This window comes from Vigna angularis, chromosome 4 (genome assembly GCF_016808095.1).
Source record: "Vigna angularis cultivar LongXiaoDou No.4 chromosome 4, ASM1680809v1, whole genome shotgun sequence".
Classification (NCBI taxonomy): domain Eukaryota; kingdom Viridiplantae; phylum Streptophyta; class Magnoliopsida; order Fabales; family Fabaceae; genus Vigna; species Vigna angularis.
The window spans coordinates 5,137,557-5,159,945 of NC_068973.1; the positions used below are offsets into that span (position 1 = coordinate 5,137,557).

Consider the following 22,389-nt stretch of genomic DNA (forward strand, 5'->3'; position numbering starts at 1 on the left):
AAACATATACATAGAATCCCATTAGAAAATTCTCTCTTAACAGAGGACTCTTTTCTTCTTCCTTATGGTTCATTCTTCCTTATGGTTCATTCTTCCTTATGGTTCAACTTGAGCAGGGAGTAGGCTCTATTTCCTCTTTCTCTCTCTTAGTTCTAATTGGGGTTTTGTTCCAATTTGGGATTTGAAATTAGGGTTTTATTTGTTTTCTGATTTTGGGGGTTTCTTTTGTACGTTTTGATTCGCGTTTTGGGAGTTCGTTTCTTGATTTCTTCACTGTTGATTGGTGATGCGATTTTGGGGTTATGATTCGAATAAGTGTTGAGTTTTTTTGGATTTTAGTTCATTGATGCAGTTTGGATTTTTGAAGACCCTGGTGGTTATCATGGTTTAGAGATTTCTGTGATTGAGTTCGTTTTCGGAATTTGGGTTTAGGATTTCTGTTTGTGTTCTCTTGGAAATTCTTTGTCTTTGTTTCATACATTGATAGGTATTCTAGGTGTTTCTTCCTCATCTTTTTTTTTCAAAAGTTGTTCAATATTTGTTTTCTTTAACTTGTTTAAAAATTATATTGTCTCTTTAATATGTAGCAAATATATTAAATTGTTCTCTTTAACTTGTAATTTAATTTAAACCTTATTTAAAAATTTACAAAATATATTTTTTAAATATTTGTGGATTGAAAACGAGTATCCAGCGGATATCCGCATAAAAATGCGGATATCCAGCGGGTAGCAGGTCGGGTTGCGTGTACGGTTTTTTATATGTGGATCGGGTTGCGGATAGACACTATCCGTGTCCGACCCAACCCGTTGTCATCCCTACTGGTACCTATTAATAAAGAGATAGTTTTTTTATAAGCTCAATAACTGTTTGTTTTTTACACATTTCATTGTCCATTTTACCCTTTAAATTGTATAACTTTTTTCATAATTATTATTTAAAAATATTTTTTATAAATTTAATAAAAAATTTATTTTAATAATAATTAGAAAAATTAGTTTTTATTTTTTTATTACTATAAGGTAAAAGTGGACACACATAAGTGTAGGCACATATGTTTCCACTAGTTAATTAGATAAAGAATTTCATCTTACCAACCGCTATTGGCTCCGTGGATACAGAAATTGATTGCCCCTCTACTGCATCCTCTCTTACAGGAGTATAGATGGCCACCAGCCTATAACCAACATCATCAACATTCGCTTCATACATTCTGCCAGTTTCTCCTGCAGTTTAATCAGTTGAAAGAAAAAATCACAGGGTTAATGAAGATATGTACAAGTAATATATGAAATACAAGACATGCAAGGAAGAGAAAACAAAAGACAACTGAATCCATGTGTATTACACAACAGAGAATATTATCCTCATTTTATTAAAATTAGATAAGATATCTTGAAAGAGACCAATATTAGGAGATATTGTTAAACTGAGAGTGCTTTTAGAGGTTTTTCTCCAATGAGAACATTTTTTGGAATTTCTACTAACACCTTATCTCTTCCTATCTATCTTTTTCCTAAATTGAATCTAGATATCTCACATTCGCCTTCAATGAATGTTGAACAGTTCTCCAGCATGAGAAAATTTAAAAAACAAAAAAAATTGAGTTTAGGCACAACATGCGTATATATGTAACATTCATATGCATGTGTGTGCGTATGCGATGCTCCAATGTCATATTTTGGATAGAGACAAGAATGGGGCATCGTGATTACAAGTTTGATTGTACCCATCTTCATCCTTGAAATGAAAACTCAAACTCTTTCCAGTCCTCAATACTTGATAGATATGAAATTTGTATGTTATCTCTATAGAAAAAGAGAATGCCTATACCCGCTGCAATATTTACCAAATATTATTTACAAAAGATAAAATCAAAACAAAGAAACATCAGATTACCAATAATTCAATGTCAAAAGAAAACATTTTTTTCTCTTCAATGCCAACTAACAATGAAGAAATTATAGTGGCATAAATTTCAAAATAGAGTACTAATAGAAAAACCATATCATTCTGGTTTAAATACCACGTAATCAATAACAGAATGGTAGCATAGCAGAGGAATCTTTTCTGTTATTAGTGGACATTCTAGAACAACAATGAGCTGTCAATAGGTAGTACAAAAATATGCTTTTATCATTCAAGATTTTAGGTCACACCTTTTCCCTTTTGCACAGTATATATATGATGTAATCATTTTGAGAATTAATAATAGAGTTTTATGCAGATTACCTTTCTTCCTTTTTACTGTCATGGTTTCTGTTATGGTATCAGAGCCATCTAAAGGTTCAAGCTTTTTCTAGCTTACCTCTTTCATGGCCGATTCAGGCTCCTCTGGAAATGAGGACGAAAATATTCTACCTCCTCCTCTCTTTGTTGATCCCAACCAAAATCCTTCCAGCCCCTTCTACATACACCCAAGTGAGAGCCCTTCATCTGTTGTGGTCTCCCCACCTCTTTCGACCAACAACTTCCAGTCATGGTCTCGTTCCTTCCGAATGGCCCTCATCTCTAAAAACAAGATGGGTTTCCTCAATGGCAACATCCCCATCCCAGCACCCACTGATCCCTTACACCCCTCTTGGGAAAGATGTAACACTCTGTTAATGTCATGGATCCTCAATTCCCTTTCTCCTTCAATAGCTCAAAGTGTTGTGTTTTTTGAACGAGCTATTGATGTCTGGACTGATCTTCGCGAGCGTTTTTCTCAAGGCGATTTGCTTCGAGTCGCTGAGTTACAGGAAGAAATCTATTTTCTCAAACAAGGTGCGCTTTCCGTCACCGACTTCTACACCCATCTAAAATCACTCTGGGAAGAGTTGGACAACTACCGAACCCTGACCCCTTGTTCTTGCTCTGCTCGCACCTACCATTCACAGGACTTCATTATCCGCTTTCTGAAAGGGCTCGACGATCGATTTGCCATGGTTCGCTCACAAATCTTATTACTTGACCCTCTTCCCTCTGCTAATCGTGTTTTCTCCATGATCATCCAACATGAGCGCCAACAGCATCACCCGTCTTCTCCCATGGAAACCAATCCCTTCATCAATGTGATCTCTGGTAAAGGTCGAGGCCATCCACAGCAAGGGGGGACAAAACCAACTCGCAAATGTGAATTTTGTGGCCGCCTCGGACACACCATTGATTCGTGCTTCCAGAAAAACAACATCAACCCGACAAAGTGCACCCATTGTGATCGTGTTGGACATAGCAGTGATGTGTGTTATACCAAATTTGGCTATCCCCCTGGACATCCCAAATATCCAGGAAAACCTCGCCTCTTCAATAACAAAAACACCTTTGGTAGCAGCGGCGCAACCGTCGGAGGCAACGTGAATAATGTTACTGCATCTTCCTCTTCAGATGCTGCGCGGGCCCTAATTCATGAAGGAGAAAGAAAAGATGTTTCAACTCTGGCCAAGGTCTTCACATTACTACGGCCCAATTCCAACAACTAATGAGCCTTCTTAACAAAGCTTCTGGATCTGGTGGGGGAAACTCAGAAATCCCTTCAAGGGCCAATCTCACTCACTCAAACTCAAACCAATCTCACAACTCTGGTCTTGACAGTAGGTTTATTTCCATTAACACCGCACATACACTCAATAATTTTTCACACACCACACCATGGGTAATTGATTCCGGAGCCACCGATCACATCACAAATTCATTAGATCACTTTTTTGAGTATTCTGAAATCCAGCCATTAAACATCAATCTACCAAATGGGTCTACTGTTCAGGCCCATATATCTGGAAGCATACAATTTTCTCCGGATTTCATTATTCATGATGTTCTTCTTGTTCCAAATTTTATTTTTAATTTATTATCTCTTCCTAAATTATTAACTACTGTTCCTTGCCGTATAATTTTTTCAAATAAGTTCTCTAATGTTCTTTGTCAAATACAGGACATGAACACATTGAAGATGATTGGTTCAGCTAACTTAAAGGAAGGACTTTTTCATTTGACAATCGGAAAGGAAAGACGCCCATCTACCAACAATACTACCACCACCATCAATAACTCCAACCTTTGGCATTTTAGATTAGGACACTTATCTAGTAGCCGTCTTAATGTCTTGAATCAACAATTTCCTTTTATTTCAAAGGATTCTCATGAAATCTGTGACATTTGTCATTTAGCTAAACAAAAGAAATTGCCTTATTCTCCTAGCTCTAGTAGAGGTTCTAAAATTTTTGAATTGATTCATATGGATATTTGGGGCCCCTTTTCCAAAACATCTATTCATGGGCACAAGTATTTTCTCACTATACTTGATGATTTTAGTAGATATACATGGGTTGTTCTATTAAAATCAAAAGGTGAAGTGAGAATGCATATACAAAATTTTATCAACTTAGTTGAAAATCAATTTGAAACCACAATTAAATGTATCCGATCCGATAATGGACCGGAATTTTTTCTAAAAGACCTTTTCAATTCTAAAGGAATTATACATCAAACTAGTTGTGTTTACACACCTCAACAAAATGGGAGAGTGGAACGCAAACACCAGCATATTCTCAATGTTGCCAGGGCCCTCATGTTTCAATCCAAAATCCCATCAAATTTTTGGTCCTATGCTATCAAACATGCTGTGTTTATCATTAACCGTGTTCCCTCACCCATCATTTCATATAAAACACCTTTTGAACTTCTAAATAAAGTTCCGCCTGATTTTTCAATGATCAAAATCTTTGGTTGTTTATGTTATGCATCCACTCACAATCAAATTCATAAATTTGAACCTCGATCTAGAAAAGGTGTTTCTTTGGGTTTACAAAATGGCACAAAAGGATATGTTATTCTAGACTTTAATACAAGAGAAATTTTCATTTCTAGAAACGTTATTTTCCATGAAACAGTTTTTCCTTTCCACACTTCTCCCTCACTCCCTACACTTATAACCCAACATACCTTAACCATAGAACCAAACACAGATTCTCAATCCACACCACAAGAAAAACCCCCAGAAACTCATCGCCCCAACCCAAACACGTCTTCATCTTTACCAGAACAAAGTTTCTCCCTTTTCCCTGAAACCACAACCTCCAACCCCAATTCCATTTCACCAGAAATCCAAACCAGCCACACACCAACCCCAATTGTTGTCCCACCACCGCGCCGTTCAGAACGTGACACCCATCCTCCTCCATACCTTTCCGAATATCAATACAAGATTCCTTCCCTTAAGTTTGCACAATCATCCACAAGATGTTCACATCCGATTCAAAGTTTTATCTCATACACCAATGTCTCCCCTTCACATCATCGTTTTCTCATGGCCATATCTTCTGAGTGTGAACCCGCCAGTTTCTATGAAGCAGTGAAGCTACAGTGTTGGCGTGACGCCATGAAATGTGAGATCAAAGCCCTCGAGTTGAATCATACTTGGGATGTGGTTGAAACTCCTCCCTCTGTTCGACCCATAGGTTGCAAGTGGGTATACAAAATCAAGAGGTTACCCGATGGAAGCATAGAGCGCTACAAAGCGCGATTGGTAGCAAAGGGGTATTCACAAATTGAAGGCATCGATTATTTCGAAACATTCTCCCCAGTCGTCAAAATGACCACTGTTCGTATAATCCTTGCCCTAGCTTCTATCAACGACTGGCACATCCAACAATTAGATGTCAGTAATGCTTTCCTACATGGAGACCTTGTGGAGGATGTCTACATGGAGATGCCACCGGGATTATCAGGATACCGTTCTGGTCAAAGCTGCAAATTGCGCAAATCCCTCTACGGGCTGAAGCAATCAAGCAGGAAATGGTATGAAAAGTTATCTAATTTGTTGCTAATATGTGGTTATAAACAAGCTCATGCTGACCATAGTCTCTTCACCAAAAAGCATGGTTCAGTTTTTACTGCCTTGATAATATATGTGGATGATATTGTGCTAACTGGTAACTCTGTCCAAGAAATCAACCACATTAAACAGATCCTTCACAGCAATTTTCATATCAAGGATTTAGGAAAGCTCAAGTACTTTCTAGGAATTGAAGTGGCTCACTCTTCAAAGGGGATTTCACTTTGTCAACGCAAGTACTGCTTAGACTTGCTTATGGATTCAGGAATGCTTGGCTGCAAACCCTCTTCCACTCCAATGGACAGTACTCTTAGGCTTCACAATGATGCTTCTGCCTATCTTGATGATCCCTTGCCATATAGGCGCCTTGTCGGCCGATTGGTTTATTTGACAAATACTCGGCCTGACATTGTTTTTGCAACACAACAACTGAGTCAATTCATGTCCAAGCCCACCAAAGCTCATCATGCTGCAGCCATGCATGTTCTTCGTTACCTCAAAGGTTGCCCAGGTACTGGTCTATTCTTCCCTAGAATCTGTCCTACTCACGTCTCTGGTTTTAGTGATGCTGATTGGGCCACCTGTGTGGATTCAAGACGTTCTATCACGGGTTATTGCTTTTTTATTGGAAGCTCTCTTATCTCATGGAAAACCAAGAAACAAACCACTGTATCACGATCATCCTCCGAGGCTGAATATAGAGCCCTCGCTTCCGCTACTTGCGAGCTACAATGGATCATTTATTTGCTCAAAGATCTCCATATTTTCCCCTCAGATTTCTCTACTTTACTGTGACAATAACAGTGCCCTTCACATTGCTGCCAATCCCGTATTCCATGAAAGAACGAAACATCTGGATATAGACTGTCACATTGTGCGTGAAAAATCCCAAGAAGGCTTGATGAAACTACTCCCTGTTCCTTCTGCCAACCAGCTCGCGGATATTTTCACAAAAGCCTTACCTCCACATTCCTTCAAGCTAAACTTATCCAAGCTGCAGTTGCACAACATTTTTGCACCTCCAGCTTGTGGGGGGCTAATAGAAAAACCATATCATTCTGGTTTAAATACCACGTAATCAATAACAGAATGGTAGCATAGCAGAGGAATCTTTTCTGTTATTAGTGGACATTCTAGAACAACAATGAGCTGTCAATAGGTAGTACAAAAATATGCTTTTATCATTCAAGATTTTAGGTCACACCTTTTCCCTTTTGCACAGTATATATATGATGTAATCATTTTGAGAATTAATAATAGAGTTTTATGCAGATTACCTTTCTTCCTTTTTACTGTCATGGTTTCTGTTAAGTACCAAATAAAGTAAGAACATCTTCAGTTGTGATTTATTAATGAGCTCCTTGGCTTAAAGAAACCAAATATTGAAGAAATATATCATTTGAAAGATGCAAAGTGGCACAGTTTCTTCAAACTTAAGAAAAATTTCTTAGATAAGAAAGGCTCCATTATAATACAAACACGAATTTGGCAAACTGAAATTCTTTACCATTGGAACACAATTATGCATTTCTTAAAAGTGATGTGAGATTGTAGAGATCACAAAAAGTACTGTGAACAGTTTTTTTTTTAAGAAACTATGGTAAATAATCCCCATTAGAGATGCCTTTAAGGGTGTTTTAATAATTTAAAATGAGGATGAGTATAAGGATGGGAATGAGATAAATATGTACATACCCATCCCTGATTTCAAAAGTCAAATATTATTCATTTTCATGTCTAGTAATTCGGGGAATTCCCTCCTCAACTCTAGTAATTCTGGGTATTCCCTCGTCAACTTAAAGATGAGTTCAAACAATACCATGGATACAAATTTATTTGTCATTCCTGATGTAGACATTAGTAAAAAAAAATTTGTATTACAATATAAATAGTTTATCATTTAAAAATATGATTTATTTGTTCGAAAATAGTTTTTTGTTACAGATTTTAATTATAATATAATTTATATATTTGAAAGTATTTTCCTTTCTATAGATTTTACTTATATAAGATAAACATGTAACATGTGCATTTGACAAATTGAAATGCACGCTACACAATTGTTATAGCCAATTCGGCAATTACAATGACAGTTGTTTACAGAAAAACTTGAAAGAAAGAAATAAATCTGAATTGTTCACAACATCTCACCTAATTAAGGAAATAAAAAAAGGAATAAAAAATATAGAAATCAGTCTAATTAAAAGAATAACTTTAGTTATGGTAATTAGGCAATTATAAGCTTTATATATTTACTTAGGCAAATAATTTCTAAATAATTATTACTCACCTACAGTAAATGTTAGGTTCCTGGGTTTGAAACCTAACTAAGAACACTAAAAGTAGGTAAAAACAGTAATGAAAGAATGGGTTTTTCTATTATTCACAGTAAAAGAACTCTCTTTACAAAGAATGGTTGGGAGCATAACCTCCCTGGTTAGGAGCATAACCTCCCTCTACAGGCTAAAATCCTGTCTTTACAACAAATTCACTCAATAATCCCCCCTATACAGAACTCACTCCCTATTTATAAAGTTTTTCTTTTCCTTCCCACTAACTAACTAACTGTCAAATAACTCTTCCCTCCTAACTGCCCTCTCATTTTCTCTTCCTTCTATCCTAAACCCATTTTTACCCTATATCCTATCAGTAAATCATACACATTGTTGCGTACATGGGACACAGATTAGGTAATGTCTCTTACTTTCTCTCCTTCCCAAAAAAGCCTTCAAGTCACTATGCAGCCCTATCTCTTCTGAAAAAAAAAAACTACTTTTGAGTCAATCTAGAATATTCTTGAACCTAAGTGTAATCTCAAGTTTGATTCTTGTAGGTTGCCACTCCTTCACAAGTTCCAATAATCAAACAAGAGAAACGCTAAAGCATCACTATGTTATTTGAGATCTCAATTATGTTAACACCCCAAATAACAATCATTTGTGGCTCAAAAAGTACCATAAAACAATTAAAATTGTCATGTGCAACTGGAGGGACAAAGCCAAAACCCACTAAGAAAACCTACAATATGGCAGAGAAGCTTACACAGTCTTTATTATTAGCTGAAACTTATTATAAAATTATGAAAAATATGTTGGCCCCATTGCTTATTTAATGAATTCAACTCATGGTTTTGTACTTTTCAATAAACTTTGACCAAACTCATCAAACAATAGGATGTTAGTGAGTTTACACAAAATTGACTTGTAAAATGAGGTTTGTACCCCTTATATGTTATAATTTTGGCATATCACCTTAGGACAGGTTTTTTCTAGTATGGCCTTAATACCATGTTAGTAAATGAGTTAATGTCTTACTCAACCTCATAAAATTAACTTGTAAAGTGAGATTTGTATTCCATTTATATTATAATTTCACTAGTCGATGTAAGATCTTCAATATAAATTGTAGTAAAATGTCAAAATAAGCAATATGGACCCTATTATGGATGTATTGAAATTCAATTATATACTTCTAAATATCTTTAATTGGAAATGTATCAATTTAAGTAACTCAAATGATTTAGCATACCTGGTATGGAGATCAGGTCAGGACTTCCAACCATTGATCTAAGCCACTGAACTCTACTTTTCCCTTCCTTTCCACCACTGTAAATGCCATGAACAGCATAGAGATTGGTATGAAATCCCCTTCCTTCAATCTCCAGCTTGTGTATTCTAGGAATTCCTAAGAAGTCAAACATAATACTTTAACAAAAGGAGAATGCATGACAAAAAGTTCAAGGGAAACTCAGTTAGAAAAGAAAATGACAATAAATGTTTAAAAACACAACACTCTTTAGTTCGTTGCAAGTTACAAGTACTTCAGCAGGAAATGATAGGATGAAGAATCACAGGGTTAGGTATCAAGTAGTCTAATTTCAATTTTTCATTTGCAAAGCCATTGTGTATTTCCATGAGAAAGAGAAACAGCTCTTTTATGGGAATAACATGAATGGCCATAAATATTTCATAGACAATATCTTTGCTAGAAATGTATGTGGAAATAAGAAGCTTAAAGCACCAACACAGCCACTATCAATGAGAGCAATTACCTGGCAACACAGGTGTTGTCTCAATGCATACTGCCTCACCAGACCTTCCAAACACATCATTTACGATACACTCACATTTTAAATGATGACCAATATCTTCTAGCCGCACCTTATAGGAGCAAGAATTCTGATTAGGTAATGGATCGTACGAAAGACTGTCTCCAACTTCAGACGAACAAAACCTGAAATTGTGTTAATGTGATTAAGTGATACATATAATCCGCCTTTACTACAAGAATTGTTGAGTTAGCAACCAGGATTCTCCTGATACATGCCATCACCCAAAAGCTTTAGTGTTTGGGAGAACTGGCCATTGACAAGGGATTATGGAACAGTCTCTACTGAAATGGTCAATAGTAAGGGAGGAAATAGGTCAGGCTGCCTGTCAAGAACGATAATTGTAAAAATTGATGGTTCCCTAATTTACATAAATACATATAACTCAGACTCTAATAATATCCGTAAGTAAAATATTCACTTAATCTGTATTCACTTAGTAATAAAAAATGTTCACTTAGTACGAAAACCATTATTTTCTAAGTGGATTACTAATCAAAAAATGAAACATTACTGTCGATAGTGAATAGCTACTTTTACCTACTTATTTGTCAATCCTTTTAAACTAGTTATAATTCAAGTTGCTTATTGCATGATAGCTAATGCAAATGATTTTTTTTTAAGGGAAAAAATTACAGTTTATTTGTTAATGGTACAAAATTTCATAATTAATGAGTGATAATATTAATTTTCAGTTTTTTCATATTCTTTTAGAAGTACTTTAATTCAACCTACTATATCACCATACCATTGATATCTTATATCTTTCTTGTACTTGCTCCAAACATGTCGCTGTGTCTCACTATTTGGAATCACTTCAACAGCAGTAAGAACATCACCTTCAACTGCCTTGCCAGTCAGAGCAAGCATCTCGACACATGGAAGCTCTAGAGAACAATGCAAGAACCATACTTATTTTCCTAGAACTTCAAAATCTTGAAAGAAAAAAGTGCTTAAGTAAATGCAATGCAAAAAAGCAAGGCTTGCTTAAACATGGGAAATGGTTACCTGGGAACACAATATTAGTAGGAGCAGATAAAACAAGCTCCCCCACAACCAAATCTGAACGAATAGGTGTGTATCTGGGAAAAAAAGGATGAAAATGTTAATATCAACAGGATATAAAGGTTGTAATTAAAGGGTTTGGACAGGGAGGAAATAAGGATAAGGATTATCTCAATTATAAGATATTTCATAGGTATGGCATAAAATGAAGTGATACAATACAATCTAATCATCTTTCAATTAATAATTAGATCAAGCCCCACTGTAGTAATAACGGCACAATCCCAGCCCACTGATAAAATAAGACTATTAAGCCTAGTTAAAATAAACAGCAAATTAGGGAAATCAAAAACTTGCTTTCTTTAAAAAGTAAAGGTATGCAAAAACATCACTATATAACAAGCAATTCCATCTAGATTGACCCTACAAGATATATCAATCATTTACAGGGTGTACTCAAATATCATAAAAGATAACACAAATAAAAAAGAAAATGGGGAGACTATACCAAAACCCACTCAAGAAACAAACCTATAAACACAAATTCCATCTATTGTTATAGAAATCAAACTTAACAAAATCTAGAATAAGATCCCCCCACATAGTTGATATATGTTGATTTTACATGTTTTTATGTGTATATTTTTGTGAATAAATCAACTCCTTTATAGTTTTTACCTTGTTTTGTCCCCAAAAATTCAGTGTGTTTTCATGTTTTCTTGTATTTCAGTAGTGTGAGCTTGTTTACCTCTAATCTTTATTCTAAGTGTATACTAATAAGTCAATAGAAAGCAACTCTGGAGGAGGAAAACAAGTTGGAAATCAAGGAAACATGTTTTGGACAAGAAATGATCATGTTGTCAAATTGCTTGGGGCTGAGCGCCACCAGCCCCTACACCAGTAGCATTGAGAGGTGGAAAAATTGCATTGAGCACTAGTTAATGCAAAAGGAATAGCACTGAGCAGTGGCGTCACTGACATGTCAAAGTAGGTTATTTAAACATGTTTCTCGTGAGGTTTTGGACATTCTCTTCCTCCCAGACTTAATTATGCACCTAGAGAACTTAGTGTTGCACAAGTTCCTTGGAAGAAAACAACATATTTACTTATTATTTGCTACGCTGCAACCGATGCCGATGCACTTGCCGTTAATTTTGCAACCACCAATAGTACATCTATATCTAACCCCAAAAGACGAAAGTATGTTGGCTCAATGGTTTCCCTCTCTACATATATGAGATATATGAAATCTCACATTCCTCACAATATGATGATTGGAGAGAGCTTCGACGCCAACATAGAATCACTTTTCAATTCATAGACTATGCCATCCACTCTCAACGACAAATTCAACAGCTTGGATAGCACCAAGAAGTCAGTCATCTAATAATTTATACTGATAAAAAGCAACAAGGACATAAATGAAGAAAAGATCATTCCTTTCACACTTTCAATTTCAAGTTTAGATAAGCTAAAATGTTTAGCATGAGATACAATACACTATCTTCATTGTCATACATTAACACACATTAAAGGCTAAAAGAGAAATAAGAATAATTACCCAAACAACAATCGAAAATTGTAATCCGAATCAGTAACTTCATAGATTTTAGAATTTGCTCCATTAACTAGTTCAATGGTTCCCTCATTATTTTCTCTATACCAGCTAAAGAGACTTTCTCCTTCATGTCCACCAAAATATTCACCTTCTCCAGAATAAATTCCCGTTGACAACTCTTTCACGAGTACATTAGAAACTATTGGAGGAGCTGCAAATTACAAAAGCAGTGAGGCAATAAAATGTACTAAATATCACATTTTGTCACTTAAGCCAAAAATGCTAGAACAAATGAAATTCTAAATACAGTGGGCACAACCACGACAACACAATACTATTTAAACCATGTGATGAAAAGATATCATCAGATACTGCAATGAACTTCCAGCAAAGAATCATAGAGATACCAGGGGAAACTGGGGCACTGCTAATTGCAACCAATGGCTCTCCACATTTTCCATCTTCTCGAGTAGGCACCCAATACAAAGCCAAGTAAGCTGCAACATCTTTAAGCAGCGGTTTATACATTCTGCCATGTCAAGAAAAATAATGGAAAAAACCCTCAACCTCGGTTACAGTTTTTATTCCTACAAAAAGTATGAACATCTCAGTACTTACAGCTCTGTCCCAGATATTTCAACATCAGAGGCATTAGATATATCTAGCAGTTCAGATCCTTCAAGTTTACGCTTTGCACGATACCAAATATACTTTCCAATCCCCTCATGTCCACCAAAATATTTTCTCAGTGGCATCAGCTCTCTGTCTTCACAACAATCAGGAATTAAGAGTTCTATTCCCTTAGGATCCGCTGTTCACAGGAGTTCATAAAGAAATTACATTAGGGATGCATATAACTACCTTACAATAACATAACAGAATGTTAAAAATAAAATGATACCCCAAAGAAACTGTTGAAACACAGAGAAATAAGAAAATTTTCAAGAAGTTTGTTAAGAATTGAACTTTAAGTTTAACTCAATAAAATCAGCTTGTAAAGTAAGATTTGTACCCACTTATATATTGGAAGCTCTAATCCATGACTTTGATACCATGTTAAGAAGGATAATTAATCCTATATCTAGTTTTCACCATTTTTACATTATCTATTCTTTTGTATTGTTCTGAAGTTGCTATAGCAATTAGCATGTTTAGTACTACAAAAGCAATAAACCAATATTAGTGATATTATTAGACTCCAGGAGTACAATAACACTAAAAAACGCCATGTTTCCTAGTGATCATTCCCAACATAAAGAAGAATAGTTATATTGTCTAAGGTAGTTTTTGCCAGCAAAAACTATCAATCAAACGGCCAATTGAGGACCCAGAGAATCTAAAACAAACAAAGCATAACATATTCATAAATGATTAATATAATTGATAAATGGTCAACTTCAATGAAATTTCTATAAAATTTTGGAACTATTTGCAAAATTAACTAATCCATAACTACATAAAGCAGGTGAACATTTAATTAAAGGTCCCTGATAAAACCCGTATCTAACATCCTCCTACAAAATCTAGGGTATGTTATTTAAAGTTAACAAAGGAGGTACCACTATAATCATAACATGTCCAATTTCACAAGTAAAACAATCTTACCAGGAGAAATCAGATCAGACACAATGTGCTTTGGGCTGCCTTTGATTCCATCTTTGCGCACAGGAGTATAGATTATTTCAATGCACGCACCAACATCCTCAAGAGTCAAATCCAAAAAGTCTGCTAATAGTAAATAAATAATAAGCATTTACGTTTCCATCACAAATAAATAACCCTTAGCTGATAAAACAACAATATAAAAGTTACCATTGGTACTTATTCTATCTCGAATACTATTGTCTTTTACCCTAAACCACTCATAGGTACAATCTCCTTGCTCCCTGAAAAGCAAGCAACAAAATTCTAAGACAGGGACAGTAACCAAATGGATAAAATAAAAAGTACTAAAGGAATAGAGACTTGTAAAGAATAAACAATGCATAATAGAAGCCTGACCCTCCAGTATACACAGCATTAAAGCTTAAGTGCTGCCCTTCTATCATTGATCCCAAAAATTCCAGGGAATGACAAGTTGGGGGACCTAAATTTGTAATGTAAAAATAGTTGTATCATTAAAATTGTCTGAACCTGAAAAAAATCTGTATGTCTTCATGAACAATATAAAGCTTAAAAAGCACAATAATAAAATAAGAAATAACTAATACCAGGTACTATTGGCCCAATTTGTTCAGACAGAACCATAGGTCCACGAGCCCAATCACTTCGAACAGGCTCGCATGAAACAGAAATAAAGGAGCCAATGTCATCAATTGAGGGCATATAGGATGCATCAGTGGCACCCGCAATTTCTTTTTTTGTGCCATCAGGAGTGGTCTACATAAAGCCACAAAATAGTTAGTTGATCACCCAAATATTTAATTGACCAATTATAAATAGTAGCATCAACATGGTAACCACAATAAAACAAGGAACGGAGGAATCCACTATTTATGGCAACTATAAGAACATTTTTTCCTGACTCTGCTTTATTAATTTACTGAAGTTTAGATATGTTTACTGCACCCCCTCTTTCAAGTTCAGATCATAATCATAATATATTAAGGCAGTTTCTAGAAATTGGAACTAGAAACATTTTATTAAAGTTGTCAACTGAGCTAGCCCTAAGCCATTTGTCCGAGTCCACATGAACCAAGGGGAAATGGCCTACGTGCATATAAATGGCTAATAGATGTCATGCCATATGCCATTTGAGAGATGTCCTAGCTAAGACCCAACTGAAGATGTTATGACTGAGGTTAAGTTGTTAAAGCCCCAAAATATGCCATGACCCAAGTTGAACAAAAGATGCCTGGAAAAAGTCAAGCCACAATATACAGCCATCAAATCTATACAAACCTAGCACAGTACGGAGATCACTGAGACCCAAGGAAAAAACCCATATGTTCAGCCATGATGTAAAAATAGGGAGTGGTGTGTCCAATTCAAAGAGGAGTTGAGGCTTTGGAAGGCTACGAAAACTTACCCTTTGGTCTGAAAGGATGACTGACAAATGACATGCTGTGGCTACAGCAGCACGAGAGTGGTGCTAACATCATTAGTGTAGATGTGCAAAGGTTTAGTTCTATCATGTTGCACACAACATAAGAAAGAATCTCTAGCATACCAACACCAAAATAACCCTTGAGAATCAAACAGCAACATATGGTTGTAAACAAACAAATTCAACAAATAGCACAGAAGAGGAGACAACAGATGGGCAACACTCGCAAAAACCATTAAATACATCAAAGGGATGTCTTGAATGAGAGACCCATATGCTAAAGTGTTGCAGAACAAAACTAGGGAAGATCAGCAAACTCAACAAGAATGATAGTAACAACAGATGCCGAGAAAGTAGTGTGTGAAACAGATAAGCCAGTGAGGTTCACTGAACCAACTATTCTGTTGAAGCTAAGTTTTTAGACACTAGTTAAACAGTTGTCCCCCTCAAGCAAACATGTAGGGTTGAGATAGGACCAATCTATCTTGAATGGTAATTAAAACACATCAACCAAAGTCACTTTTTCTTTTAATAAAAACAAGTACTAACATATGGTAGAACTCAATAAAAGTGTAAACTCTTACCAATTAGGATAGGGGCATTCTAGTGACAAAAAAGACTTAATATCTAAAGAGCAAGGAAAGTAAGAAAATCACCAGCAATTTAAAGTTTAATTAGAAACCTAAATGCAAGTTCATTATTGTTATTATTAATGAATGTACAATACCTTACTGGTTCAAATTTTTCAGAGTAAGACGCAAGACTTAAAATTAAAACTTAAATTCGTATCAAAGACTTTCACAACACAAAGTTCAAGTTACAAGTACCCTCAGCCAGCGGTAAACTGAATCTCCCTCTTCACCACCCCAATACTTTTTTTCAATTCTTAGAATTGTTCCTTCAACAGCATTTCCAATTATGTGTAAAGAAAGCAATCTTGGGCTTCCTGATCACCAAGAAAAACCAAAACTATATTAGAACAAAATATAAAGCACATTGAATGACCTTTTTTCTAAATCAAGATACCAATGTTATTGCGTCACTTATGTTATCACTTAACTAAGACAACCTGTATCAATCATATACAGCATTGGTAATATTCTAAATACAAAAGAAAGGGAAATACAAAAGTGGGGGAACCAAACTAAACCAACAAGAGAAACCTAAAATATGGAAGACCACATTTATCTCTACAATAATCCTAACAAATGCAAAGAGGAACACAAATTGAACGACCATAACAGAGCAAAAGGGATCAATAAATAATGTCACCAAAAAAGTGAACCAAATTTTATTTATTAATAAATACAGTGTAATGAGGTAATTTAGTGAGATTGAAAAGATGAAAATATCTCATTCTTTTTTACAATTTCAGATGATAATTTAGAATTAGATGTTTGAGGAGTAAACAGTGTGACTAATAAGTCAAGCAAGATATATTTACACTACAAACTAGAATAATTATATTAGAAGCATTGCTAAGTTAGACATAATCCCTGTTCCCTAATCTTTCAGTTCTGGTATCTTCTCTCTCCGTAACAATGCCTGATATTGGAAATCTTTAGCACAAATGTCGTTAATGTGAATTTCTTTGTATATTACTTCAAGAAATAGACCAAATTCATATTCATATCTTCATGCTTAATCCAATAAATGTTACCAGGGCGAATGCGCTCCTGGCCCATGCAAATTCTTGTGTCACCAACAACACCATCATCCCGTACTGGAGTACACTGGAATGAGATGAATTTTCCAATCCCTTCTTTGGTGATACGGTACTGCAGTCCCGAAACCCCTGGTATCCGAGAACCTGAATCACCTTCAACCTGCACATTCCAGAGACATTTAGAACAAAAATTTTCTATCTAAAGGACATTTTGTGACTAAAAGGAATATTTTATTTATTTATTTCAGCAGGTCAAATCTGCATCCATGTTTTGAACCCTTAGAATAATTTTGTCAACAGTCAATCCATTTTATTCTCATCCACTAAATGCACCAAAATTCTAGAATGAAAACAAATAAAACATGAGACATACAGTTTACCCAGACAGCATATTAAGGAGCTTTCGATCAAGCAAAAAGAGTGTTGAATGTCAACCCATATGCATGATAAATATCTAAACATTTAGTTTTCCAGCATTAAATGTCACAACGTGAATTGATTTGGTTGTGTACATCTAGAAATTTACAAGTAGCAATTAGTACCGTATTGTACTAGCAAAGAAGAATCAATATCACCAAATATTTCCTTTTTTTAAATGAAAATAATGATCCTAAAGCATTACTATGCACGACATAATCCTAACAAGGTTGGGACTATAACCTATATCAATCATATGCAGCATTCCTGATAGCATAAATAAAAGAAAAGAAATATGAAAGTCGTGAGACCCAACCAAAACCCACTAGGAAAACCTAAAATGTGAATGTTCACATCTATCTTTACAATATTCATAAGAAACTCAAGGTGGAATTCCCTCCTACAAAATAAAATCCACACCCCTAATGCCGTAATTAGCCAAACAATCAGCATGCCTATTGCCTTCTCTATACATATGCAAAAATCTGAAATTCATCCTTTTAAACTAAACCCATACTTACTTGTTTATTCAATGTATTAAATATTATAATTTTCTATCATTTAAAGATGACAAATAACTTATTTTTCTTACAGGAGTTCAAATATATTATTGCTAACTGAAATAAATGCAGCAAAAGATTATTAATAAGCATCAGTAAAAATTAACTCAGAAAAAACAAACCCTGAAAAGTCAAACAATCTAGTAAACATAGCAAAAATGTTGGGCTTGCATAGTAGATAGAAATACAATGCTAAGTTGACAATAGTATTTAGTCGAAAATCAAATCCAGGACAGTCCCTAGGCAGTTTCTGTTCGAGTTTTAGCACCTATTTTGTAAAGTACTATAGACGGCTTTATAGTGTTACTAAGGTAAGAAGTAGAATCCCATAGCATAAATTAAATAAGTTAGCTAAATACTGTGGAACTTGAATGTAGATATACCTCATGAATATACCAACTATATATACTCTTTCCTTCATGACCTCCAACATATCCATATGAAGCAGTCAAAATTCCATCTTCATTGTAATCCCCAATGATAGATAAGAAATTCAAGCTTGGGGGAAGAGCTGTAAGAAATGCATTAAGTTGTTAAGACTATTGATTTATTCAGCTTATAGAGATTACTGGATTTATTTTCCTGTTATCAAAGAGATTTATATTCAGTTTATATTACTATGGGATCAAGAACAAATGGGAGTGAGAAGGAACAAGTACACCTACTCTCCACTGCTTTATCAGATATTAAAAACACTGGTTCTCCAGAATCACCATCAGGAGTCATGGGAATAAATTTTGCCACAATGTAATAGCCCACAGCTCCAAGAGGTATGCGGAATGCCTAAGTAGCACAAAACCCACAAAAAATTGAAACTAGATTTATAAGGGGGAATAGTGCACTGTACTTGCGTAACTATAGGATTCCATCTCCCAAAAAAGAGAACAAAACCCAAACCTACTTTGGCAATTTTAGAAGTACTTAATGCTTCAAGAGTGTTTTCATCCAAAGTTGACGAATGTGTTTTATACCACTGAACTCTGCTAGATCCTTCCGTTCCTCCAGTTACAATACCAGTTGCAGTGACCTTGCTATTCTCTCGTAATTCACCAATTATTTTGACATCTGTTACCTTTGGAGGTGCTGAAAATGAAACAGTGCATCATATTCATTCAAACTGTAGGTATAAACTAGCAGCTTTAGATTTTTTTTAAAATCATCACCATAAAACATCTAATTGTATTATCAAAAGAAAGGAAAAGAACTAACACACAAGCAACAGAGTATCCAGAAAATACATTTAGATTCTTAGAAGAATGAATACAGCTGTGTCACATTATAGGAAAGGTGGAAACCTTCTTTTCTAGGATGCACAAGGAATGTATTCATAGAGATATGAAACTGAGGAAATTCAATATAAAGCTGGAAGTGTACTGAGAAAAGAAAAATGCTAACAAATCCCTTATAATACAAGGATTAAGCGTATCAATATGCTTAAGTCAAAGCAAGTGAATAATTCAAACCCATCAGAACAAAAAAGTAGCATTATAGTTACCAGAGACAACAATCACACACTAATTAAGATGAGTATCCATTAGCTCTCCCAATGGCTTAAAATTATTAGGTGGAGTGTCAGAATGAGTGTCAACTAGGATGGTTTTATAAATCCAACGCACCCCCACATGTGAGAGTTGTTTGTGCTTCATATATTGACAATCCAGAGGCTCTTTGCACCTTGTATTTGTCTAGATATTTTAGGAAGATTAAGATTTTATTCCTATTGGTTTTAATTTTGTATCTATTCTGCAATCTCAGGGTTGTGTTTCCTAGCATGTGTTGTGCTTGTTTACTAAATTATCTGACAATGTATCTATATATATTAGATGTATGTAATCAAAGTGAATAAGAGAGAAATTATTTTCGTCTAATCTTGAGAGTATTGATATTTAAGATTGAGGCAACAAAGACCAACCTCCTGACTACTGAACAGAGAGTCTTTCATACAATGTCAAAGCCCAATTATTCTAAAAGCCTAGGTTACTATGTGGAGGTCTAGGAATGGCTTTATACCTATAAGAATGACAAACTGGTACATGACAAAGAAAACAATAGCATTCAGTTATTAGAATAATAACAAAATATCACCTGCCAGTATATAACAAAACAGCATCAACTACTAGAAAAAAATCACACAATAGCACCGAGAAAACAACCAAAATACAGGAGACATTGTTAATAGTCATCCAGGTACCTTGTTTCACAACAGAAGACATTACAGACATAGATTTTCCTTCCTGGCCTGAAAGATATATCAATGAGTATATTACAAAAACACAGCTACAGTATTTGGAAAAGATATAGTCATCATGTATGGATACTGACCCTCAAAATTAATGGGTATGTACACAAACGCCACACAACTACCAACATCCTCTTTGGTCAAGGTATACTCAGATGTTCCTGCTGACACTAACAACAAGCCTCTGCACAGATTTTCCACATTGTAACAAGAGAAAACACCTCAGAAAAGTGCACTAAGGGAGTAAAGAAAACAAAATTTAAACAAAATAAAAGCAGGAAGCACCCTCAAAGCATTGTAATAAATGCAACATTATTCTTTCTAATTAGAAAAAACACAAAGTTTAGGATAAGAGAATTCATTTTTAAACTTGATACTTCCATGCCCTTAGGTGAAGGGCAATGAAAAGAATACTGACCCAGAATCCATGCTCTCCCGCAACCATTCAAACTTGCTCGGACCCTCCCTTCCACCAAAGTAATCTCCGACTCCTTTGATGGTACTTCCCTCAACAGCATCTCCAACTATTTTCACATTACTGACAGAAGGAGCAGCTGCCATGTGATAAGACTATGATCAGAGAACAATTAGACAGTAGCCTGCTATGTATAAAACTAGAGGATCCTAAGAGGGTTGGAAGAAGATAAAAAGACCATAACTCAAGGAACATAATTTAACAAGAGTTAAGCATATAGAAAAAAACTATACTTATAGACATGGACATAAATTAAAAAATATAGACAAGAAAAATAAGTCATCACAAATCATAAATATTAAGATCCAATACGTACTGCAACTAAGTTCAGAAGTCAGAATATAACTCAACTGATAGATTTCAACTTAAAACCATTTTTCATTAAATGAAGTTGACCAAAGCAGAGTCATGCAGGTTGTTGTTTGATTTGATTTGCAATTCGGAAGCATAGGCGAAAAGGTTATCTTTTTTAAGTTTTTCGAATTGAATCATTATAAACCTGACCTGAAATCCAACTACCTGATTTGGGTAATTAAATTGGTTAAAAAAACCCAAGCTTGCACAAAGAATTTCAGGATCAATGCAATGCACGAGCCATAATTTCACAAGCAAAATCATGATCCCAAAATGATCGGTGACTTCTCCATTCACCACCTTGCACATTCACTCACTTGGGTCTCCCATACTTGCAGGACCATGTAGGTTGGCAAGTATACTCGCAGTTTTGATAACATTGGTAGCATGTGAATTGAGTGGTTCAAGAATACTGGTGACTTCATGAACTCCCTTCAATTTTGGATAGTTCCCAACTTTATACTTCCCACAATATCACTTCTTCAATAATATTAACCTTGTGTTGACAAATTAATCTTCAAATTTAGTCACTTCTTTCATGATGTGCTATTAATCTATCAAATATATGCCTATTCTTGTTCGTAGAGAAATTTACAAGATTTCACAATGCAGCACATTAAAGGAGTGCTCAGAACAATAATTACTGAACTAGTTAAAGGAGTTCTGTACAAAAATACCCAAATTTTACGGGCTACATACTCCAATCCAAAAATCAGCAATCTCAGGTGAGAATATCTTACTAAATATACTAACTGAAGCCAATGTAATAATGACCAAACAAATCAAGGAAATAAATGAGCACATCAATGGCAAACTTGAAGCCAAATTACTCACTAACAATAAGAAATCATAATTACCATCGACCATATATTCAAAGAACTAAACCTGTTGATGAATCTAGATTAGTATTTTGGAAATAGATATCAAGCATGTTTACATAAAAATGAAAAAACTTAAAATACTCACCAGCTTTTACAAAATCTGTATATTTGTATTGAGGTTCTCCTTTTGCACCTTCTTCTGTTACTGGTGTGTACATGAAAACTAAACTTGAATCAACATCATCAATGGTTAACTTATACTCTTCCTCTTCTGCCCCAACAATAACCACAGGACTGCTATTCCACTTTCTCCGTAACCAACTAG

The 22,389-nt window shown here is 35.1% G+C and overlaps 1 protein-coding gene across 2 annotated transcripts in view; it reads right to left on the reverse strand.

Annotated features, from left to right (window-relative positions):
* LOC108330161 (187-kDa microtubule-associated protein AIR9) overlaps positions 1-22,389 on the reverse strand; it is a 34,945-nt gene that overhangs the window by 3,999 nt on the left and 8,557 nt on the right. The window contains exons 13-33 of one of the 2 annotated variants that reach the window (XM_052875994.1): positions 22,210-22,385; positions 20,833-20,968; positions 20,498-20,598; positions 20,367-20,414; positions 19,077-19,258; positions 18,841-18,958; positions 18,559-18,686; positions 17,193-17,358; positions 16,360-16,478; positions 14,697-14,865; positions 14,488-14,572; positions 14,299-14,372; positions 14,092-14,214; positions 13,105-13,297; positions 12,894-13,015; positions 12,490-12,697; positions 10,932-11,005; positions 10,672-10,810; positions 9,867-10,048; positions 9,344-9,499; positions 1,095-1,226 (exon numbers count right to left, since the gene is read on the reverse strand). In XM_052875994.1, coding sequence (XP_052731954.1) covers positions 1,095-1,226; positions 9,344-9,499; positions 9,867-10,048; positions 10,672-10,810; positions 10,932-11,005; positions 12,490-12,697; positions 12,894-13,015; positions 13,105-13,297; positions 14,092-14,214; positions 14,299-14,372; positions 14,488-14,572; positions 14,697-14,865; positions 16,360-16,478; positions 17,193-17,358; positions 18,559-18,686; positions 18,841-18,958; positions 19,077-19,258; positions 20,367-20,414; positions 20,498-20,598; positions 20,833-20,968; positions 22,210-22,385 — 2,831 coding nt within the window. The remainder of the gene's footprint in view (positions 1-1,094; positions 1,227-9,343; positions 9,500-9,866; positions 10,049-10,671; positions 10,811-10,931; positions 11,006-12,489; positions 12,698-12,893; positions 13,016-13,104; positions 13,298-14,091; positions 14,215-14,298; positions 14,373-14,487; positions 14,573-14,696; positions 14,866-16,359; positions 16,479-17,192; positions 17,359-18,558; positions 18,687-18,840; positions 18,959-19,076; positions 19,259-20,366; positions 20,415-20,497; positions 20,599-20,832; positions 20,969-22,209; positions 22,386-22,389) is intronic. The other variant, XM_052875995.1, reaches the window with a different exon arrangement.